This window comes from Pipra filicauda, unplaced genomic scaffold (assembly GCF_003945595.2).
Source record: "Pipra filicauda isolate LSUMZ 115617 unplaced genomic scaffold, ASM394559v2 scaffold322_size837228_pilon, whole genome shotgun sequence".
NCBI lineage: Eukaryota > Metazoa > Chordata > Aves > Passeriformes > Pipridae > Pipra > Pipra filicauda.
This window is the reverse complement of record NW_024104446.1, coordinates 700,047-725,796: the sequence shown is the minus strand read 5'-3', so window position 1 is coordinate 725,796 and position 25,750 is coordinate 700,047. Positions and strand designations below refer to the sequence as shown.

Genomic DNA, 25,750 nt, shown 5'->3' with positions numbered 1-25,750 from the left:
GAAATCCTGATGACCATTTGCCACACTCCTATCACTGGAGACTTTTTCTGTCATACACTGATGAGAGATATATAAATACCTCCTGAGCAAAAGATAAGTTTGCATTTCTCCCCTTTTCTCCTAAATTGTCTGAGATCCCCTTGGGAATCATCCTCTAGCCTCCAGTCAGGCTCTTCTCCTCTTCCCTTGAAAAATCCTGACCCTCCATTTCAAGCATCCTGCCTGCACAAGTACTGAGTGACACTGTCATTATGACACAAGTTATTCTCAGTGGGGTACTTGAGTGAAACCCCCGGGCATATAATGCAAGCACTCACTCAACTGAAACCAAAAGTGATGTTTTAACTTGATCAACTTCCCAATCAATGCCATGACACTGCCTTCAGTCCTTCAGTCTTCGCTTTTCTCCTTATTACAGGAGATACAAACAACACTGCACAGAGAAACGTTTTATGTGCATATATTTCAGTCTTTCTAGCAATCTAACAGCCAATAGCTCATACGTGAGCCCAACAGCAAGCAAACTGCTGTATATAATGTAGCAATGTGACAGCTTCCCCACTTCGCCACTGAAACACCAATGTTTCATGCACCAGGATGGGAACAATGGCAGGAATCATTCAACCATTTAAAACACCTTTCACATTAGACTAAGCACGAGGTAGAGATCAAAGTCATTTACGGGTCTGTGGGAAATGAACCTTGAAGAAAATGCAATCAATGGAAAAAGTCAAAGTTTAGCCTGGGATAGCTTGACTGTAACTATCTAGATGAGAGATCTCTCTAAAAAGATTTTAAATAAGCAAATAAAGAATGTAAGAATAGAACAAAACCAAACCTCATCCAAGTCTGGCAATTGAAGGATGCATTGACAAACCCAAGCAACCTTTTGTATTCTCATAAGGATGCTCTGCCCCACTAATCAAGCACCTGTAAAGCATCCTGCAGGCCCTCTACTTTCAAAGGGATCCAGCAGCTTTTTAAGAATCTGACATGGCATCTGTCAGCATTGGTCAACATCAGCCAAGCAGTGCAATTAATTTCATTTCCTGTCAAATGTTTGGTCACTGAAAGAGACCTCAAGCCCAGCTAAACTAAGATCAGTATCAACTAATTGTCATCACTAGTATTCTAATCCCAAGAGCAAAGCAAGATCCACTTTACAGAATCACAGAAACACTGAATATCATGAGTTAGAAGGGATCAACAAGGATCATCCAGTCCAACTCCTTGCCCTGAACAGGACCATCCCCAACAGTCACACCCTGTGCCTGAGAGTATCAGCCAAATGCTTCTTGAGCTCTGTCAGCCTTGCTGCTGTAACCACTGCCCTGGGGAGCCTGTTCAGTGCCCAGCCACCCTCTGGGTGAAGAACCTCTTTCTAATATCCAACCTAAACCTGCCCTGACACAACCTCAGGCCATTCCCTCGGGTCCAGTCACTGGTCACCATAGAGAAGAGATCAGTGCCTGTCCCTTCTCTTCCTCTCTTCGGAATGGGAAGAAACTGAACCTGAAGTGAAATACCAATAGGTATCACTGCAAGAACAAGAGCAGCCTTCCAGACACAGCAGCTAAGACATGCAAATGCAGAAATGGCAATTACTCTCACAGCTGTAACTGAGCCTGAATGGATGAATTCACATCTGAATCCCATTTCCTGACATGGGAGAAATTTTAACCTTTGTTAGCTTCCCAGAACAACCAAATCCCATTTCTCAACTGTTCAAACCTGATTTGCTGTCCTTAAACATGTCTCCCTCCTTTGGTCTCCCTGTGCACACAAAAAACAGTGTGCTCTCCTTTTCACTTTTTCATTAGATTTGTGTACTAATCTCTTCAACAACAAGTACTTCTCTTTCATTTTCACTCTTAAAATCTTAATCTTCCTCGTGTCCTTCTATGGCACTTTCTACCATGGATAAAGCATGTAGAGTTATAATCCTCCAAATCTTCAGTCAGATCCCCAGAGTCCTGACCATTCGAACCAGGATACTGTAACATTTCTGTCCTTTTAGGTTTTATTTGCCTGTTAGAGCACTTCAGGCTCATATCTTCCAAAATTTTTATATTTTAATGACTAGAAATTACCTTTTCTTTAAATGAAAGCCAAAGCACTCAGGTTTACGGGGGAAAAAAAAAGAAAATACAAACACTCTTGATAAAAATGAAAAGACTTGACTTGATAATGTTAAAGGCTGTTTCAATAACCAAGCTGAGAAGAGGAGTTCACAAGCTTCTTCAGAAGTATTCGTGGAAATGCAGAGATCTTTTCAAGCACTGCATGGGATATCTACTATCAGAATGTCTTCATATTTAAACTTTCCATCCACTCACACTGAACTATTTATAGCATTAACTACCCAGCAGCCAATTTGCAGCCTCCTCCTGCTGCCACTGAAAGAATCTGATGACAGATCAAAGGTCAAAGAACTAATGATTTAAAACACATTCCAACTGTTGATATAGTGTCTGCTTACATGACCCTAACTTCTTCCCAGTCCTTCAAGGGAGGAAGATCCAGTTCAAAGTCACAATCTAAACTTAGGAACCCTCCCCCTTCCCTGTCAAGCTCATTGAACTACAGATGATGTAGTCTTGAAAATCCATCACATAAAAAAACTCAGACCTTTGCCTGGAATCTAAACATACCACAGAGAGTTCTGGAAATACATATTGATATGGGCTTTCCTAAATAAGCTTGAAAGAAATGTAACTCAAACGAGGAAAATTAGCACATTTATTCCATAATTAAGAAACTGCTTTATGCTGATTTATAACAATGTTTTAATAGAAGCTAAAAGTTTTTTCTCAGAGGAATACTCTAGGATTGTGGAATGCTTTCTGGATGCCAAGACTTGGCTTGGCCTTATAATTAGCAAGATTATTAGCAGGTAATTGCCTTTTGATATTTGATATCACCATAGCACATAAAACATACACAGTGAAACATTTCCACCTGGCATTGCTTAATCAAATTATAGATGTTTATGCCTCGTGGCTGTGGCTGCCCCATCCCTGGCAGTGTTCAAGGCCAGGCTGGATGGGGCTTTGAGCAACCTGGTCTAGGGGAAGGTGTCCCTGCCCATGGCATAGGGGTTGGAACTAGGTGATTTTAAGGTCCCTTGCAACCTAAAATGTACTATGATTCTATGATAGTGAGGGCTAGAAAACTTTAGGACACCATCTATATTCTTATGGCAGGACTGCTTATCTATGAGATTAAATATCTTTTAGTTTATATTACCCTATGGAAGGTAACTACGTTTTCCAATTTATATTCAACATCAAGAACAGGGACAATGTCTATTTGAAATACTCCTACTGCAAATACTACACTACCTTCTAAATAATGCAACTGATCTCTATGTGTACCAAAATCAAGCTATGTAAACTTTTACATTGTTACTATGAAAGCTTAAAGCTCTTTCTGTTAAGCAATACAGTGTATTGAAACCAGCATTTCCCTCTAGCCCAGAAGATGAATCACAGGCTTAATAATAAAGCCTTATTATAGCAATTTTTCTACCCTCAAAGTTTCCTCTCCTAGTGCATGGAATAAGGTAAAATGAACTGTTATCAACTGACAATGGTAGAAAATTATCATTTGTATCAGATCACAATTTAAATTGAGATATTAAAATCTCTGCTCATGCAGAGTAATTTAGGGTCTGTTCCCACACACAGTTACATATGGAACAGCATTGTGGTGAGTAGTCGTAGTTTTTCCAGAAAGGTTATCCCTGTATACACTTAGAAGAAACTTTTTACTTCTTCATAAGCTACGAATTCATTCTTGTTAATTTTAATGCTTATTAAAGACAAAACCAGTGATGTCTCCAGCTCAGTCTGCTCTCCCTCCAACCTCCTCATTTAACTTTCCCTCCTCTCAGCCTGCTGCTTCCACTGCCTGGTAGACATTAACAAGTTGGTATGGTAAGTGTAGTGTACTCCTACTAAAACAGAACTTAAGACTTATTACAACTGGAGGTAACACAGAATCCAATTAAATTTGCAGTTGTAACACAAACCAGTGTAAATCCTTAGCAAGGCAAATGACTTTGTTATAAAACAGCAAAAGACAACTGCTCTGAATTGTGCTCCAGGAGCACTCCTAAATCTCTCTTATCCCTCCTCTGTCCATCATTCCCTTGTTAACTCCAGCTCTGAGTCAGCTGCTGCCTGCCTGACATTCTTTGCCTATGGGGGAAGGGGGGGGGGGGGCGGCAGAGCTCACCTTCCCGGGGACAGCCACACCATTTTCAGCTCTTTGTTTTTCTACCAGCTCTTATCAGGAGCCACACATAGAACTGGCCAGCCCTGCCAGGCAGATAGGACACACCAGCGGGACACACGTGGTTCTCAACAGGCAGAGTCACAGCGAGGTGCATCTTATCATGGGGGCATGGGAACACATCTGTCCATGGAGGTTTCACTTGTCATCTTTGTCAGGAAGCTATTACTCTGTTCTGAGAAAGATTCCAGAGATGGATGCAGCACCAAACTACAGGGGAAGACGACTGTCTGATCACATTACATGACGCATGAGCATGTCCTGGGCTGGCTGATGCAGCACGGAGACTGAAGTCACCGTGTTCCTTCAGTGCAACAACCACCACTGACATGCATGCCAAGCAGTCATGGAGTGCCTAGGAGGCTCTGACATAACCTAGGGAAGCAGCATTACAGCATTATGTAAACACAAAGTTGAGAGCATGGATGGCAATAAAAAAAAAGGAAATACATACCAGAGCAAAGAACAGGATCACACTGAAACTCTGCAACTATACAACTAGTGTGACAGCTTTATGAGGAAATGGATTTTTTCCACATCTTCTAAGTCTATGGGTAAAAGTTTCAACACTTTCAGCAGGTATGAAAACAGTTAGACAAGTATGAGCTTGTTCAAGACTTTCATGCTGCAGATGTATGAGTTGAAGTCTCAAGAGCAAAGTTTAGTATACAAAAAAGAGAAAGATAACGAAGCCACCTGTAGATGCAGCTGATAAGTTCTGTCCCAGTATCAGCTGTTTTCTTTAGCTAACAACTTACTCTATAAACCGAGGAGGGTTTATAGAGTAATACACCTCCTGTAGAGTCGCAGTCATGTCAAATTAAAAACTCATCAGACGAAGAGGAAAAAAAACCCACTTACTTGAACTGCTGTGTCCCACTTGTATGAAGCATATGGTCAGACAACATGCAATGTAAGTAAATAACTATATGGTTTAAACAAAAACTGCATTCACTTAAGTAAGAGAGGCAAACAGTATACAAGATCTGCAGCCCGGGTATAAGATTCAAAACAGGATTTGGAGCAACCTCCCATACACACCCTTTTCCTTTCTTTCAGTGAAAGACAACTGAACTCTAAACAGACAACACTCCCTGGCAAACCCAAATAATAAGGCACAAACTGAATGAGCAGCATGGGAAAAGTCTCTTAAGATTCAGCACTGACCTTCTCAGTTCAAACTGGAACGTGCAGATACTACAACCAGCAGAAGCCACACTGTCACCCCCTCCCACTAAACAATAAGTGAACATATGCAACCAGTTACCTTTCACAAACTCAAATTTTCCTTAAAAAGTAAATTATATAAATCATAGTTTCATTTGCATGATATTTCTATATCTCTCCTTTCTCTGGTGATCTTCATGTAAACAGTCATGAGATAGATAATATTACAGAATACTAAACCATCATTAGATTGGAAATACTTTCACAAACAGAAGCCAAGATGAGTTTAGATATTGCTCTAGGGTAGGGGAAAAAATGTAACCTAGTAAACCCAACCAACAGAATAGTCTATTAAACCCAGCTATTAAAAAAAAAAAAATTAAAAAAAAAGCAGCTATTAAACCCCAAAAAATTGCAAGATTAATGTGGTGCATTCATCAGGACAAGAATTCCAGAGCCCTGTTCCATCTGCCCCCTTGCTTTATCGGAGGTCCTTAGCACACTGTTTGCTGGCTGGTCTGAATTAGCATTCTCCTTCATGACTCAAAGGGTCTCATCTGGCCTGATGCTGAAAATATCCTAATCCAGTGTCTTCTGTAAATTGAGACCACTACTCACTACAGGCAGAAACAAGAAAAGAAACAATTGCTGGCTTTGAACTGATTAAGGATTATATTGCATCAAGTACTGCTTGAAATACAGCAACTGTAATAGAGAAAGAGATACACATTTCCCCAAGCATTTCAGAAATAGTGCAGATAGTGCTCCTTGCCGCCTTCCATGATAGGCTGATGCCATCCCAGTTTGGCACAGATGAAAGATGTTAAAATCGAGGAGAAAGTTAAGCATTTTTTGAGTTATTTAGCTGTATTTAATTAAAAACCACAGGTAACAAACATAATTTCTTAGGTTCTAGCCATTCATTTTTCAACATGCAAGTAACTCAAGTGACTTCTAGTAACATACGAAAACAACTATTTCTATTTTCTGCTATATTCCATATATTCAGAAAGCAGAAGAACTCAGCAATCACACTACAGTACTATTCCACCCACATTTAGAACATGAAAAATATAACTGAAACTCAGGAACTGGGCTTGAGGCACTTTACAAAGTCTGGATCTGCAGTACATGCACTAGATATGGACTTTCAGAAAAAGTAACAGGTGTAATAGAAGTGAAAAACTACATAATACAGATTCTTCTACTCTGTTTTAGTTGCTCAGTTACTCTGATTTGCTCCAGCACCCTACTCCATGTTTGCCACCAGCTTGGCCACATTCACCTGGAGCCTGAAGCCCTTTGATTGTATCTCTCCTGTGCTATGCTGGAACTGAATCAGCAGGTGCTTCCCTTGTTCCACATGGGCCTGTGTATTTCTCCTTATTCTCACCTTTCATCCTACGTACTGCAGTTACTTAATTCAGCCAGTGCTGCATTGTTGTTCATTAAACAGAAGCTGTATGAAGGAGTCAGGATTGCCTCCTGCTCCAGAACACCCATCTTCAAAGGCCATGAATTCACAAAGCATAGTTCTATAATTATTTAATGCTTCATTAAACCTCTTTTTTGTAAAAAAACACAGTGAGTCTTTGTTGTGGTCACAGAGGGCTCAGTGGTATGAGCTGGAGCTGCCGAGAGCCCTTCAGGTCCTCGCTCTGTGCAACGGGTCGTTCTCTCCCCATTCCCAAGGCAGCTCCACAGCCCAAAGCCTTAGAACCCTTTTGAAGAACCAGGGCTGACAGGAGGTAAAGCTCTTCCCATAACACAGCTGCCTGCCATGCAGCTTCCTTACACACACAACCAAATTGGACTCCAAAACAGGTGAGGCCTCCAAGAAAGCGTGTGTGCATCCTAGAAAATCCTAGCCAATGGAGAGGGAGGCCCAGAGACTCAAAAGCATGGAAGACCAAGCTTAATTCACTGTCTGGGAAATATATGAAACTCATTGTCTACGTAGAACTGCATGAAGTAAATAAAATTGCAAATAAAATTAAAAAGCGCTAAGTTTTTTTTTTTATTTCTTTCAGGTACAATTTTCTATTGTTTAGCTTGCGCCCAGTGTACAGGAGAAAAGAACAAGAATGAACACATAAGTATTCAGAACAGAACGTGCTGTTCCAAGTCTTTGAGTCAGCGGTGCCCTGGCAGCCAGGAGGGCAACCATATCCTGGGGTGCCTCAGGCAAAGCATCGCCAGCCGGTCGAGGGAGATGATTGTCCTGCCCTGCTCTGCTCTGGGGAGGCCTCACCTTGAGTGGCAATTTTCATCATCACAATATAAGAAAGATATTAAGCTCTTAGAGAGCATGCAAAGGAGGGCAATGAATATGGTGAAGGGCCTGGATTTGGAGCCGTGTGAGGAGCAGCTGAGGACACTTGGTTTGTTCAGCTGGAGGAGACTGAGGAGAGATCTCATGAGGGGAAGAGGAGGGGCAGGCACTGATCTCTTCTCTGTGATGACCAGTGACAGGACCTGAGGGAACAGCCTGAAGTTGTGTCAGGGGAGGTTTAGGTTGGATCTGAGAAAGAGGTTCTTCACCCAGAGGGTGGTTGGGCCCTGGAACAGGCTCCCCAGGGCAGTGGTCACAGCACCAAGCCTGAGAGAGTTCAAGAAGCATTTGGACAATGCTCTTAGGAACATGGTGTGACTCTTGGGGATGGTCCTGTGCTGGGCTAAGAGTTGGACTCAATGATCTTTGTGGCTCCCTTCCAACTCATGATATTCTGTGATTCTGTGATTTTTAGTGGTAGCAAATTCATCCTCCCCCACCCCATAAAACCAAATGTCTCATGTAATTCAACTAAATTCAGATGTTTGCATACTGAGTTTCTTCTGTGTGGTGTCAATCACCTTGTTGCTGGTACATGTGTGATTCAACCATTTCACCTCCTTTCTTGACCCTCCTTACCCTCAAATCCTTCAGGTACTGAGCAAAGAGAATATCTGTAACTGGCCGATCACAGGAAGCGCAACCTCTCTTCACTGGTTCAAGGTACCAGTGCATAAATACACTCATTTCCAACAGATCAATATCCAGGTCTTACCTTTGCAGGTGAAGCATTTGATGTGGAAGTGTCTGGCCTGAACACGGAGTACTTCACCTTTACATGGCTCCCCACATTTATGGCAGTGGATGACTGGCTTTTCAGAGGGGTGGTGAGGCTCCTGAGGATGGGCCACTGTAAAACAAACAAACAAACAATATTTCAACCCAAACAAAAAGAATATTTTCTCCTGTACATAACTCTGTGTTCTCAGACACTTTTGACCATAATACAAATGTATCTGGTCCTATTTTAGGCTCATCTAAAAAGTCACCACCATTTTATTTAAATATAGTCTTTTCATAAACCAGTAGTTTAAGCCATTTACATCAACTACTACCTCTTTCCAGTGAGGCTGCCATGGAAAGACGAGGAAAAACTGTCCCCACAGTTTCAGTGCCACAGAGCATTTCGGAATGCCTACAGTTTTCTATCCAAGAACATGAGTGTGTGCTTCTCCAATGGAGGAGCTAATTTAATCCAAGAAAAAAATAAAATCTAAGCAAAAAAGATTAAAGGAAAGCAATGCCAAATCAAGTTCTGGGAAACCAGATAAACCAGGCAGTCTATATGAAATGACTACACTAAATATAAACTACAAACATCTCCTTTTTGCTACAGCAGAGACACAGGGAAAGCACTCCTGAAGAGAAAAGAATACATTATTTGTTTTTACTCCCATTAATTCTAGCAGAAATTCCTCTCTGCATTCAACTTAGAGAAACTATGAGTAGGCAGAAATTACCAAAGTATATGCAATATAGTCAGGGAGACACAATTCCAGGTAGTGGTAATCAGCCATCCAACTGTCCTTAGCAGAGCTTGGACAGGAACAGGAAAGGTTCATGTATTTCGTTGTCATAATAAAAGTTTAATTGCTCCACATTTGGCTTTTGTAAAACACGTTTAACTTTTTCTTCAGATGTGTCTTGTGGCATCTTGGGGCTCCAACAGAAATGCATGGCTGTAAACCAGAGCAAGATTTAACCTAAACTGTACCATTTGAAGTGGAAAGTATTACCCAGAATGTTCCCAAACAAACCTATGTTCCTTCAATTCTCCCTCCCACATCCCATTCTAGCAGTAAAAAGTTTGCCTCCTTCTAATATTGTTCTCAAACTAGTGGTTCTCATCAGAAGATCTCAGAGAAAACATATCTACCCATGCCTCTGTCTTTTACCATTCCTGTCCTACTTTTCCCGGCCTGCGAAGGACTGAGTGCTGATACAGCTACATCCCTCTCACTGCCACTGGGAAGCATCTTCATTATTTTATCTTGGAGTTTTCTGGAGATCTTTTCCTTTCCTGATCAATTCCTGACATCACCCCCACCAGGACTCTGCAGTTTTTCAGGTTGCTGCTTACACAGCAATAGAAGAGATACCTTGCTCGTATTTACTACACCAGATTCCTCCCCTTCTTCAATGAATTTCTAGCAATTTCTAGACTCATCACTTCATGAATTCCTTCTATATTACTCTCCTATATAAATGCCTTAGTGAAGAATTGCTGCTATCATTCTGTATTATATAAATACAAGATTAACAATAAAAAGCCTAATATGTGATTAGGGGAGTAGCAGCATCAAGAATAAGGAATAACAAATATTCTAAGTCATTTCTGTTATAAGTCCAGCCAAATTAATATGGTAGCTGTTTGTTCTTAACCACCACCACCACCCACACCTCCCACACCAAACTTCAAAGAAAATGAACAGCTGAATTGTTCTACTCAAGCTCAAAGTTTTTAACACCCTCTTCTCTGGTAGCCTCATTTCACCTATTTCCCTTGAGCAGTTACTCAGCCCATCCTGGTGAACAGAATGCAGCTGGTAATGCCAACCAGTATTTCAATTAGGAGCTCCAGTGAAGAGCCCAGTGAATGCCTTACCTTGAGTGAACCTCATCTAATAGTCTACAATGTGATACTATTTCTAGAGTGGAAGTTATTATTCTTCCAAACAAGACTGTTGACTGGTAACCAAGGAAACACATAGATTATGCAATGAGAAAGAGAGTAAGAAAGAGAGAAGGAGAGAAAGAGAGAAGGAAAGGAAGAAAGTAGAAAAGAAAGAACCATAGAGACAAGTGCTAGCAAATTAAATTATCATGAGGAAAATTCCCTCTCAGAACCAGATACCCTGAGATGGGCCTGATGCCAGCTGAAAAAAATTAACAGAATGGACTTTTAAAGTTGCTCACAAGAGGAACTGGACCAAGAATTTGGGAAAATGTTCCCTATGATTTATATGGTGCAATGTGAAATCTGCATCTGCAACATTCTGCTCTCTTCAACTCACATGTGGAGGACACTCTAACATTCTGCACACCAGGTTCCAGATCTTCTGCTATTGATCTGAAACAATCTTTTCTCTTTAGGAGAGTAAATAAATGTAAATAACACTGGTCCAGCGATGCAGCTTCTTTCCAGTTCTGCCTTTAAAGCCATTTAAACGAATACAAATACTGTTAGTTGCTATTTCCAGGCTGATCTCTTAAGTGAAGCTAATTATGGTGCTTGTCTTACTGGCCTGAATTTGGCACTGTAGGTCAAAACTGAGTAACTGAGTTTTGCCTTCCTGTAAGGAATTGCTTGCAAGCTTTTTCCTTTGGATATATGCAATACACACAAGGCTTTTCAGTGACAGAGGTGACCTTTTATAGTTACCAGTGAGGACAGAACAGGGATTTGAAGGAAAAAAAAAGTTAAATACCTTTACAAGCAGCTTACAGAAATGTTTCTGACTGAAGTCCAGCCAGCTTACTGGACATGTCAGTTGTGAACTGCCCTGGGTCTGAAAAGGTGAGCCAGGAGCTGCTTTCATCTCCTTACAGGGATTTCACATCTTGAGAGAGTAAATAATTCAGGCTCTGCCTGCATCAACCCTCCCCATATCAACTAAATGCTAGAGGATATGTTCTCAGGCATCATGCACTAGCAGCAATGATGCAATAAGGCAACTCTAGATCATGTCTAAGACAATAATAGACTCCAGACAGTATAATTAGCAATAGGACATTAATTTAGGATCTGGATAATCCAGATTCCAACCTCTGCTCTCTAACAGGTATCTAGGCTCTTTGGATGACATCCTCTAACTCTAAAGGACTAAAGTCAGACAGTTAAGTTTATCTAAGTCTCTGAGCCTGGGACCTACCAGTTTAAAGTTAGGTTATTTGAATGTTTTGGTTTATCTGTGTTTCCAGTGTCTCTGCCTGTAAACTGGGTGTAACAGCACTGTTAACCTCACCCTGCTGTGAGAGTAAATACCATGACAAGGTTCCTGGGCGCTGAGATGGAAAGAGTTGCATAAGCATCTAAGACGTTAAGTCAGACAGTGGTCACATATGGTCACATCCATCATATTTCTGGAAGCAGCATTCCTTAGAAAGTGAGTGGACAAACACTAACTTAAGAAGCTGTGTTGCCTTTAATGAAGTTTCACATCCAAATATATCAACACTATGACTGCCTTCCCAGCCAAAAGAAATTAAAAGAACGTAAGTTAACAACTTTCTGAGGGAGAGATGGTACCAGAGCAACAGGTACTTGCTTCAGTACCGGGGCTGATGATTGTCTTCATATCATAAAGTGCATACTTACAGCATGGGTGTGTAACATAAACACAAGTCAGGTATTTGCCAGTTCCAGTAAAACGATTTGAGCTGATACTTGTCTACATGCAAATCATGTCAGATACCAGCTTGGCCCAACCAGTAAAACAAGGTGCACGGACCCTTTTGTTTAAGACTAAACACAATATATCTACTGGCCTCACTCACATCAGCAATGTGAGCTCACACCTACAAACACAATGGATTTAGTTCCAAACAAATGTCATTCCATCACAAGTACCTGGACTACTAATTCAACTGATTTGTTAAACTTGCTCTAGTTAAACAAACTAGCGTAGTGTCTTCACTTGAACAAAGGGATGCTGGAAGCATGCACACAGATCAAACAAATGCAACAATTTCTTTGAATGTTTAGTCTTATTTTTATTCTTTCAACACTTTTCAGTATGAATTTTTGAAAGCTACAGTACCTATAGAAGTCAAAGCTGTCATAGTCTTTACAATTACAAGAGATCAACATCAAAACTTTTCCAAAGTTTCAAGTTGCTGTATAATAGTTTCAACTTCCAATGCTGCTGGGCACAGCCTGAAGACTTCTTTTATTAAGGAACAAAATCTCAGGTCAGGGACATACAAAGAAGAATTTTTCAAGACAAGACAGGTGGAGACTTCCACTCCTGCTTTCAAGACCAGCTTAAATGATTAAATAATTAATAATGCTTTCTTAAACTCATTTAGGTTTCCAATAAGACAAATCAATGTCTCATTAAATATCCAATTTACCCAGAGTAACACGTACACTGACTGGGACAACTGGGAAGTCTGAATGACATAATTTAATTTGGGGGAAATAAAGAGAATATAAAAAAATCAATAGCATCTTCATCCATGAGGAAAACAGTCTTTGTGACTGGAGTATTGCTTTGTGCTAACGTCACTCAGCATACATATCACCATGATTTTTGTCATTCCTTATGTTCCCTTGTGAATCATGCAATGTTGATTTCATTACATTTTGCAACAGCACTATATTGATGTAAATTCAAAGCAACTCTAACAGCTTGAGCATATTTGTTACTGCATTTTATCTAAACTTTTCAAAATAATCCCAGATCTGCAAAGAAACAATTAAAAAGAAAAGGAGACAGAAAAGGCCATTAACAACCCAATGTTCCTATGAGAAACCAAAGGCATTTTCTGAGCAAAGTGAAAGACTTAATTTGTTGTGTAAAGTTTAAAACTGTCCTGTTGGGGTGTTTTATGTAAAGCAGATCATTGTATGAGGGTTTAATAACAATTATATGTTTTGTTGCATCAGACAGAAAAAAGGACATCAGTTTTTGTACCGAACCTTTTTGGAATGAAAATTACAGCAACTACTTAAAGAGACACAGTTGTTGAATAAAGAAAACAATGAAAATAAATACTGCAGCTTGCTTTATTAATGATTCTCTCCCTGAACACAGAACTGTTAGAAATCAAAGGCTCAAGCTAAGTGACTCTTAGCTGCAGACTCTTGCTGGTAAGACTCCATGTATCTGCTGCAAGCCAGAAAATACCTTGCTTTTTATTGGAAGTCAGGATGAAGCTTCTGGGAAACACCTTGCTATGCAAATGCTGCAAGGCAGAGGTCACAGCTTTGCTCTAAACTGCAGTAAAAAACCAGCTTCCTCTAAATTAAAAGAAGAGGAGGATATGGGCTATTACTCTTTTAATTTTAATTTTTGTCATTTTCCCATTTGTATGAATACCTTCACAAATGAACCTGAAGCTATGCTCAGTCAACTCTAACCATGTTGTAGAATATGTAACTTCAAACTTTATGCTAGGAAATACAATTTCTATGACTTATAGTTCCACAACCTCTGGGCTCTTTTGCACAGCACTGAGAACAGTCTGTGCCCATTGCAGCACGGGCAAGTGGGGTCCCAGCATTTCACAGCCATGTCCTTTGTATCTTGAGTGGCCTACCACAGACAGCATGCTCTGAAATGTTAACAATTCAACTGGCTGCTGTGTTTTCTTAGCTAAAGACTGAACTATTAAGAAGGAAAAAGCAGAAATGTAATGGTGTGGAACTACTGTTTTTTGCTAGCCTGTTTTAAATTTCCTTTCCTTTCTGCTTTCAGGAATGAAATTAAGATGACTGTGCTAGAGATTGCCAAGGCAGTCAATGCAACCAAATCATCCTACAGACAATTCTCTCTGCCGTCTCTTCTCTCTCTGTAATACCTGACATGGCTTTGGAGGCTATAATTTCTTAAATTAATTTACAGGATTTGCAGTTCAAAACTTGAAAAATAAAAATTCCCTCAGTCTCTGATGCTGCCAAGTGGTTGCAGTGTTACTTCAGCTGGGCAGCTGCTTGCTTGGGACAAGACAGAGGAAGTCAGGTGGCCACTGTGCACAGGATAACACTGTGAGAAAATCTGTCCTGGGATGAAAGATGCTAGAGAGACACCAGAGGATCAAGTTCAAGAACCAAATCTGCCTTATCGCTTCTCCTCCATGCTCTGTTGTAAAGAGGGGAGAAGTAATTTTCTCCCACCCTTTGTGTTTCTCACAAAGGTGACTGTCTGTAACCTCTGGTTTGTAAAGCCTGTCTGTCTATAACCAGTACAGTCTCCAAGGAATTCCTCTTTTGTAAAAGCCCAGTACAGTGGAGACTGGAGGATTTAGTGAAATACCTACTGAAAGGAAGGGGCGAAAAATGCAGTCATTTTGCTTATCTGCAGAATGTTCTTGAATCTCAAATCTATAAGAATCCTATCAGCTAAGGTGACCAACAGTGACTCAGACTGAAATCAAACCTCCCAGCTGTCAGAGACTGATAAAAATGTTACTGCAGTCATTAGCCACAGGTATCAGAGAGGGATCTTCAGGAATTTCAGGAAATCCTGGAAGGAGGCACTCCCATAAAGAGATACTAGTGAGCTGCTTGCTTACACATGTAAGAAAAAGCCTAAGGGAAAATCCTAGACTGTAGCTTGCTCATGCTACTGTCATTCAAACCAGATCTGAAGAATCATTATAAAGCTCTCTCTTCCTGTAAATTTATCTGCCTTATTCCTACAGTGTGCCAATTTGTCTTAAAACTAGTTTTGCTGTCTATACATATCTAGAGTAGCTATTTTTAAAACAAGCCAGAAAAAAAATAAATCTTAAACTTGGTAGTTTTTTGCCATGATTTTTAAACGTTTTCTCGTATTTTCCATAAAAGTATTGCCACTTTCCCCTTGCAATTGGTCTGCTGCTGAAAACAGCAGATGCAAACAGGACTGCAGTAGGAATGGGAACATGGTAGGACAGTATCTCTTTTTGCACCACAAAAGTTACTGCCCTCATCATGGTGGTGCTTGGCACTCACATCCATGTGAGAGCACACCAGCTGATGAGTGCATTCATAGTGACAGGGCAAGGCTCCAGACCCTCTCCCCCATTTTACCTCATACTCTTGTCTTTTGGGGTGTTGGTGGGATGAAAGTTAGAGCTTAGCAAGCAGGACAGTGCAGGAGAGAAGGCTGGATTATGAAAGTCATGTAAAGACGGGTAGCATAGCCCACGTCTGCTCTGGTTTAGGTCCAGAAAGAATTACTACTAACCCCCCCAGTCCTCTGCCCCTGGTCTTACTCTCTACTTACTTAACAAAGAGAAGACCTAAGTAAAACTGATACTTTTCTTATGTGTCCTATTCAATTATCACCATAACACAGGCTTCTCAGCCTCAGTTCTTCAGCTAGAATAAACAAAGTACACCAGAGCTATTTATCCTCAAAACAGCATCTCATGGTTAGACATGGGGCTGATTGCAAGGTAGTAATGAACAGACTGGTATCAATTCTTTCCACCCCATCCTCCACAACTCTTGACAGGTTCTGCAGCAACTAAAAGATTTTCACAAAACAGAAGACATGCCACATGTCCACCCTAGGGGTGCATTCCTACTTTGAAAAATGTATTTTTTTAAAGGGAAAACAACCTATAAAGACATTAACAAGTATAACTACATAATTAAGATTATAGGTTAGGGTTGTTCACAACACAAACATTTGAGAAAAGGTTGTAAGTAAAGATATCAAAATTTATTTGCATGAAAATAGGATATAAAGGTTTCAATACCAGAAACCAACTTTTAAACATAAAAGATGAAACATATATAATTCTTAAGTAAGAAAATCAGTATTTAAGTACTGTCCTATTTTTAGATATGCATAACACATGCATGGAGCTAATGCAGTTAACAGAATTAAATACAAAAATTTAGAGATACAAGTGCCAGGTAATAACCCAAAACATAACTGTGGCTTAAAATCCATGTGAGATGACTCCTATGTTATTTACAAACAAAAATAAAAAGCTTTGTGCCACATACATACAAATATGTAAAAAGGCTAGGAAATAATGAGCTTTAAAATACAGCAGGAAAAAAAATCCCATTTGTTTTCTAGTTTCAGAACACAAGTGCAAACATGCTTATTTTCTCTGCTCTTTTTCCTGTTGTTTCCTATCCTCCTCCCATCCCTCCCTGCTACCTAGAGCTTTGATACCACAATTAATTCCCCACAGAACGGCCTACAAGATCAGGCCCTAAGGCCTCAGCTGTATAAAGATTTATGCATATGAATGGTTCAGTATTAAGTAAAATATGTAACACTAGCACTTGCTTGATCCTCTCTGAAAAGATCGCCTACAACATACACAAAAATAAAGAATACAGCTGTGATGGTTCTGCAATTAAAATAAATGTGTTTGATGGATCCAGTTTGCCGTGTTTTTGATGGTGATTGAGAGATTAAGAAAATTTGGCTGTGTTTATTTAAGGGTTATAACCTTATCTGGACATACCACAGCTTTTGACAGTCTATTTAGTGCACAATTTCCACAGTTTCTCAGTGACAAAGCATAAATCTTACCGGGTCTTAGTAGGCCCTTTTGCCTAACTACCCAGTAACCTTGGGATATCCTACTCTTGCTTCAAACTCAGCAGGAGCCTGAGTGCTTTCTCAGTTTGTCAGGTAGAAACACACCCCATCGCTAACTCAGCGCTCCAGTTCAGTTAAACTGTAGCAGTGTTATTGATGCTGTTCTCAATACAAAAGCATCAGAGCCTATTTAGAAGTATTTGTCATTCTCTGTAACAGCAACAGTCAGCAAATGAAGGAGCAACTTCTACCACATCTGTCCACATGTGTTTGCCTTTGGTTACTTGGTAGGTGAACAAAAAACCTTCTAAAGCATCATCTATACTGCAAGAACAAAATGACTTGGCAAAATTATTCCATTTATATGTGTTACATGACATATCTTACACAACAATTAATGTGTAAGAAAAATTATAATCCTTTCAAAGAAGAGTCATGGACAGCTTGTTAACTGAGTATTATCAGGAGTTGTTTTAAGCTTAAATAGAAAAAGCAATAGGTAGTTTTAAAACTATTTTCAGTAATGAAAAGGCACTAATCTTCCAATGAAGTATGCAGCAAATTAAGACATGCTGAGAAACAGACGATGTTCAAACAAATGTTGACTAAGCCAAGCCAGTCTTTGAATCAAACCTCCATTCCTGCATTTCTCAATGTGATTATTAACAGATGGATTACCAATTAGTGGTTAGCAAACCAAAGGGAAGAAGCACAAAGTGAATTTTGTCTGCTATATTTCTACATCAGTACAGAGTAATTTTTCACAAGACAGATCATGATACAAATTGGGTGATAAGAAGACAGTGAACCCAGACTCTGATGTTCTGAGAATGCCCTTATCGATCTTCATCACATCCACAAAGGTTCCCTACACTTAGTTACACAACCAACTTACTGAGGGACAGTACTTCCAGATAGTCAACTCACCCTTCAAAACTCCTTACTGAAGGGCTGGAGGATCATGCTAAGCATATGCTTCTCACACCTAACACTTGTGAGTCTAACATGTAGCAACTGTTTATCAGCCTTGTAAATGGCAAAATAATTTTGAGTTATGCCTTCAACACACCCACCATACACGAGAAAATCAGTCACTATTTCAAAAGAGTGTTTTGGTTGGGCTTTTTTCTAACATAGGACAGGGGTAATTGGAAATTCAAGAGCTCCTCAGAGTACTCTGAGTGACCATCACATACACATCACTTGATGTCCCCATCAAAACCTTACTGACAACAATGAATAAACACAAGTGTCAAATTATTCACTGCAAATCCTCAAGGATCCTCAAGGCTGCATGAAAGCAAGTTGCTGAAATTAGCAGAAAAAAATAATTTCTTTTTCCAGACAGCATGGAAATTCTGGGTTACTGATGACTGGTGGTTACCCGTAATAGCACTCAAATGTCAAACAGGCCCCTCAGCTACCCAAACAACAACACACAAGGGGATTCCAGTCCGCAGCAACAAACTCGTTAGAGTTCTCCTACGTTTCCTTTTTTCAGGCCGCAGGAGTATTCCTTACAGTAAAATGAATTAAATTCCCTTTTGAGGTAAGTCAATATAAAAATGCTAATTTTAAAAAGCCAATTCTCCCACTGTTTACCCTGAGATTATCTGAAGAGGAACACTGATCTACTTAAGTCAGTGGTCTCCCAGATACTTCAAAACAGAATCTGTAGTAAAATCTCCCCTCCCTTAACACCATGAACTTCACCAAGAGTTTTGTACAAGACCCTTGCAGAGACCTGTCCTCAGTTAACACTTTTAAACCATGGAAGCTCTGTGCCCCACACTTAGAAACTCTCCTTCAATCAAGGATCTTGTAAATGCCCACCATTCAGTACGTCCCTCACTTCTGGCATTTCAAAGGGCTGAGCTAAACAGCCTCAAACTAAAACTAGACACCCACATTCATGAGCAACATAACTCTCTACATGTCTCCTGACTCCCAGGACAGTTTGCCATGTACAGAGCTAATAAACCAGACATTTCAGAGGCCCTGCCTTGTGCTCAACTGCCCACGTTGGCACCCAGACCTTATAAACATTGGCAGCATAGAAGTCAGTTTCTTGAGGGATATTATTTCAACAATAAATAACAATGTGCTATTAAAGTCCAGCAACAGGATGAGAGGACATAGTCTTAAGCTGTACCAAGGAGGTTTAGGTTGGACATTAGGAGGAATTTCTTTGGAGAAAGAGTGATGAGACATTGGAATGGGCTGCCCAGGGAGGTGGTGGAGTCACTATCCCTGGAGGTGTTTAAGAAAAGAGTGGACACGGTGTTGGACTTTATGATGTCAGAGGTTTTTTCCAACCTTATTGGTACTGTGATTCTGTGATTCTGTAACTTTTAACACTCTATGGTAGATGGACTATCACAGAGAAAGTACTGACCAATACAGTGCTCCTGAATACAGCCTGTTCCTCTGGACAGCACTTCAAGTGCTGGATAGCAAGTAGGCACTCTCAAGTCTATCAAATCCTGTTTTCAGGTGTCTTTGCAGAAAAGAAAATAGATATGCAACTGCTTCTTTGATAAAGAAGTAATTTATTGACTCTTGTTTGGTCCAGCAGTAAAAAAAAATAACCCTAACTAGTCTGCAAGGCTGTACTTATATTTAGATCACTTCCTTAATGTGATATAATTTTAAGATCCTGCTTCTGAACAAGATGCTGAAAACAAAGTTCCATAATATTGCCATGTAGTTTATACTAACATCTGTGATACTGCAGTGGTGCTAATAGCAGTGGGAATTAGGGAGCTACCCACCCTGTTGACACTGTTTATAGAAGCTTGCCTATTAGTCTCCTGCATAGCATAAAAGCAACAACATTTCACTTCTGAACAGCTGGCACTACTTGATTTGACCCTCATTTTAGCACTTGCTCCTCACTCTGTAGCTTTGAGGGGATTCCTTAGCTTTCCTGCTTCTGTTTTCCTGTCTATATGGAATACAATAATAGGTAATGTACATGATGATCTACACAAGACTTCTGTCATTTATGGGTTTATAGCACTTTAAGATAAGTCCATAAAAAAATCCAGAATTATTTATCTCATTGTTGTCTCTTACACAACAATGCAGCTAATACACAACACAAAATGACCATCATTAATAAAATGCACGATTTTGCTTCAAAAACATCACAAAGTTTCAAAAAATGGAGTCCAACTTTGAGAAGACACTGAAACACTCAGCTTTAAATCCCAGTGATTCAATTAGACTCAACAAGGCACTCTGCTGAATAGAACAGGCTTAAGACAATGCCTAAGTGTTCTCCTCAGCCAGATCCCTAGTGAGCCTGAAAACTATCCAAGCTGAACGAAGGTAAGGATTAATCATCCTTCTGGGGATACTGACTGTCCTCTAGGTGGAAAATCGACTTTGTTATAAATAATCCTTTTTAAATTAGTTATGGATTGCCCCCAGAAACAAACAAGAAAAAAAATCCTGTTCCTACCCAAAGGGCACAGCACATTTTGATTAGTAGAACTTGGTCTTTTCCCCTGGTATACATTAATTTTTCCAGAAAAAGAATTGACACTCCTACAGTGGCAGGCCAAATTATCATCCTAACCTGCAAGTTCTTTCCTACCAAGATTCCTACCTCCCCTCTGGAAAAATATTTCTTTAGTTTAGTGTATTTTAAACAATTTCACTTTGCCAAGACTCTACCTTTAAAAGCGGTGCCTTCTGAATTCTCATCCAAGGGAAGCAACCATATAATTTCCAGTCTAATCAATTGTATTCACCATAACCAGCAGGGCTTCAATAGGGAGGGTGCTGCAGTGGTGACTTGTGTAGGAGGTAGCCAAGTATGGGATTGTGCTGGTCACACCTGGGCCAACCAACTCAGCAATTGGCAAAATTGATCCACTGCACTTCAAAACAGAACAGAGGAGCAAACAGCACCTCTGCAAAAGCCTATACATACAAACAGATGGCAAACATGGAAAGGACAAACAGCAGGAGATGCAAGAGAGATACCAGAGCACCAGGGATGCTGCAAAACAGAGACGTATATGTATACATATATAAACCTGAATATAAGGAAGAACTTCTTTACTGTGCAGGTGAATGTGCACTGGAACAGGTTGCCTGGAGACATTGTGGAGTCCTCCTCACTGGAGATATTCAAGACCTGTCTGGACACATGTGCTCTGAGATAACCCTTCTTGAGCAGGGACCCACTGTGGTCCCTTCCAACCTGACCCATTCTGTGACTCTGTGAGACACAGGAGACAACGCCAGGGCAGAGAAGACACGAAAGCACAGCTAAGAGAGAAACAAAAATTATGTCAGGGCAGGAGGGTCAGCAGGGTTGGAAGAATGCTGAGGCAAACTAGTTGTCCCAAGCACAAACAGAGAAGAGACTCAAGAGGAGGTACAACTATTAAAAGACTGCAGGCAGCAGAGGAACTTACGGAGAAATAACTGAGTAAGGAAAAAGGAGCAACAGTGGACTGATATCAGACTCTTGCACTACCCTTGCCTCACCAAAGGCACTGAGTATAATGTGGGACAGGGACTGGAGAGCAGCAAGGGGAAGGGAGAAATGTCCAGAGAGAAGCTGAGGTGTGCTTCTCTGAGCATGTGTTGGCTTGCTTTTATCTTCAAAACCAGAATCAGTAATTAGAACTTTATAAATTGTGAAAAAAAGAAATTGATTGAATCTCCCCTACTGAAAATGGGGTTTTTGGCTCACAACACTCATTGTTTCAGATGGAGGAACAGCTAAACTGCCTCTACTGCTACCTGGACCCAGGAACTCTGTGGTCTTAAATTTAATTACTAAAACCACTAAGCCCTCCCCTCCAGTGAGATCAACAGCAAAAGTTGTCCCATTTCTCAGTATAAACAAGCTGCCATCATATCTTCAGAAAGCTGGCTCCTACACGCAGCTAGGATGCAAGGAATGTATGGAATTCCACTACTGGGAAGCGATCAGGCATGGCAGGACTGCACATTGTGCTTGCCCAACTCTTAGAATATGAATATTTGTACACTCATGAACTAAGTACTATTAAAAAAAAAAAAAAAAAGAGTAAAATCTCCAGTAAACATGCAGTGCCTGAGCTGGCATCTCCTTGGTTATTTTCTTTCTCTCAGTATCAATGCTGCACACCAGAACTGCAATCTGAAACCTAATATTAAAAATAAATTTAGAAAGAGAAAGTACAGGACAAGCAATACCATAATTTTACCAATTGAAACATAATTCTCTTACAGTTACTTTGCCTTTAAAAAGTAATAAGATGTTTATAAGATACTCACATAGCACTGGATTTTTTTTTTGTACAAGCAGAAGTAGTTAAATCCCAAGACTACGATTTCCTTGTCACAGCTGTGAAACAAAGTAAAAGAAACTCTCTGCTCCAAAGACCTCTAATTCAAATAATCAAGGCAGACAAGAGGAATGTTCTTATCCTCATTTTAGAGATTAACACAAGGAGAGATCAAATTACCTCCCCAAGGTCACCTTAAGAGCCTCTAAAGCTGAACTGTTCTACAGTTCAGTACTTTAACTACAAGAGAATTTTTTTAACATCTACTACTATGCATATTTATAAAATGCCCTGTGGCTTGTACAAGGTAGCACACTGACTTAATCAAAACAAAACCCCAAATGCCCAGCCCCAAAAGCAAACTGTCAAGCAGAACTAAATCTGAAACTAAGTAAACCGAAGCAAAAAAAAAAAAAAAAATAAAACTCCCCAGCCCTTCCTTTGCCAATGTGTGATTGTGTAATTTTGCCATGTGCTCCAAAAGCAACAAACTTGGAGCTTATCCCAGGTCACCTGGGGTTAAAAGTTCCAAAGTCATGAGTTCAGATCAAGACTATGTTTCATTAACAATCATGACACTGAGACAGTTTTAGGACTCAAATCCCATTATTCAACATTTTCTTGATTAACACAGGGAATAAAAGTTAAGACTGCAAACACAGAGAACACCAGAGAGACATCGATCCCAGTAGAGAATGCCTTTAAATTAGCAGACAGGTACCATTTTGCATGCTCTTCAAGGAAAATCCCATCTAAAGCAGCTCCATTTACCACAAAAGGAAAATATTAAAAGCTCCTTTGGAGACTCACAGCTCTTGGGATGGGCAAATGGAAGAGAAGAAGGTTGGAGCTACTGCAAACTTAAAAACAGTCCCCTTGGTCATAACCTGAAGGAGTATCGGTACCATGCTTTATCAAAAGTATGAAGAAAAAAACAACAGAAAATTAAATCTCTCTGCAAGACTGAACTAGACCATGGGCCAAATGATACAGGAAATACAGTTGTCATCTTGGTGAACTGCATCTTCTGCCTCACTTAGTGGGAAAGCCAACACCAAGTGAACATCCACAGAGATAGTTGTGAGAACATGGAAACACGATCTAGTTCACTGCAACTTGGTACCCAGTAGGTGCCAGCACCTTCCCTTAACTGAATCAGTAGGTGAAGAACAGAAATCATAAAGCCCCTGTATCTGCTTCCTTAATCCAAAAAATCTTCAACCCTTCCTCTTTTCTCCTTTTATCCTTCAAAGCATGCAGAAGTCTGGCATGAACAGCTACTAATCCACTTTCATAGGTTTGCCCATGGATGATCCAGCCCAAGACCTCATCAGGTACAAAGCTGATTACCAATATGCTTTCACAGACTAGCACTTGAATGCTAGGACAGTCTTCTTATCAAGAAATCAAGAATCAGGGTTAAATCCTTGGTTTATGTCAACTAATGAGGGTAAAAATGAAGCTGCAACACTTTTATCACCCAGAAACCTGGCTAGCAGGCTTTCAACTCACACATTGTCCTCAACATAGAAGCACCAAGAATGCACATTATTCAATATGTGGTTTAAATTGCAGAAGAGAATTAATAACAAGATACACATATGCACATGTAAACTTTCTGTTAAAGGATATAAAGTCACCCTTGGATGCAACACAGTGATAATAATTTAGCTCAGTAACTAGATAATAAGGGCTCATAATTGGAAATAGATAAGTACACAGTCAGAGACATGAAAATGTGGTATCAGTCAGACATAATTTAGGAAGCGCCATTTGGTGTCAGCAAAAAACACCCTGGCCTCAGGATTTTTTTTTGTGTATGAACTAACCAGGCAGACACTGAAATCATTCTACAATATGAGCATAATGAAGCATGCTAATTTGCTAAAAACTGTTACTAACCGTTTTGCAATTCACTGAGTTGGAGTTGGATTTTTCTGGTTGAAACCAGCCCCTCCAGTGCCTAGTGAGCATGTTTATGAAATGACACTGGACTGAATGCATTTTCAGCCTGTTCAAACAGCAGTTCAGGCAGTGGCTGGAAGGGAGGGTACCAGCTGTACTGCACTGACTGCATTTTGCAAGAGTATCACTACAGAGAGTGACATTTGTAGCAGTAACTCCTGACCTGCCGATTAAAGGAGAGGGGAAAAAAAAGAAAAACAAAACAAAACAAACCCAAACAAAACAAAAGAGGGGAAAAAAACAGGCAAAGGAAGCAAGGAAGAAATGAAAGGATTAAAAAAAAAATTGGAGAAATTATTTGGAAGTAATACGGTATAAAATCAAACTACTTAACAGATACTATCCTTTCTCACTCTGCAGCCACGAGATATGAAATATCAGTAATTGTACATCAAAATTAAAGAGGGTATTTAGTTATTTCAGTCCATAATCTGTGTGAACAGGAAAAAAAATATTTATATCCAACATCAATATTAATAGCCATTGTAAATAATGCATTAAACTTGGTGGGGAGAAGGAAATGAAGCAATTTAAACACAAGTCTTTTGCAGATTTTCAACCATTTATTTCCCACTATTCTAGGAGGCTTTTTGCCTTGCATTTTTTACAAAAATAACAGGTTTGTTTTAATGTTGTTACCGCTATATGACAGCTTTCATGGTGTAAGATTCTAATACTGTATTTACAGAGCATTCCTAAGTACAACCCCCATGTAACACAGGGAACCCAACCAATTGAGCACCAGCTGGGGGAGGGCACAAAAACATATATAAGGATCAAACCTGAATGCTAGATGTATTTTATGTACACTTCAAGAAAATCAGCATCCCTATTTTCAAATGCATCTTAGAAAACTAGCAACAGTTATGATAAGCTGAATGATAATACACTTATTTTTCTGAAAAGATGATTGACATAGTTCATTCAAATGACTGTGAAACCTGCAGTTTCAAGGATTTGGGGTGAAACTGCTACTTAAACCATCCTGGTATGTCTTACTGATATTGGTAGGAGGTCAACAGTTCATGATTGACATTACAGAAATGATCCTGTAAATCTGAAGCAATGGATCCTAAACCTACTAAGCAGTCAATAATATTTATGCTGCTTTTCATCAACAAAAATTATCAACAGACTGTATAATGTTTATGACATAGCATGGCAGGCTACTGAAGCATTTGTCCTGGTCTCCTCAATCTAATCATCTATGAAGCTAATTTCACTCTTTTTTTTTCATTTACAACATTTAAAAAAGTCTCAATGTGGGTGTTCAGACTTGTAAAACTGCCCACTTTTTACTCAGCATTACTGCTTCTTATTTTGGTTTCTTCCCTCGTTTGAATTTAGCCCACATTATTTTTTACAGAGTCCTCAAAAGTAAAGAACACAGACCCTCCTCTTCACAAAACAGCGACTACGTCTGAATCTATCTGCGATAATGTAATGCCCCAAAACCACATCCAACCCACTACTCAAATACAACTCAGAATGTA

The 25,750-nt window shown here is 39.8% G+C and overlaps 1 protein-coding gene across 7 annotated transcripts in view; it reads right to left on the bottom strand.

Moving 5' to 3' along the window:
• ABLIM1 (actin binding LIM protein 1) overlaps window positions 1–25,750 on the bottom strand; it is a 196,634-nt gene that overhangs the window by 92,924 nt on the left and 77,960 nt on the right. For all 7 annotated transcript variants that reach the window (XM_039383744.1, XM_039383743.1, XM_039383742.1 and 4 more), the window contains one exon: window positions 8,508–8,642. In XM_039383744.1, coding sequence (XP_039239678.1) covers window positions 8,508–8,642 — 135 coding nt within the window. Of the gene's footprint in view, window positions 1–8,507; window positions 8,643–25,750 lie in introns of those variants that run through there.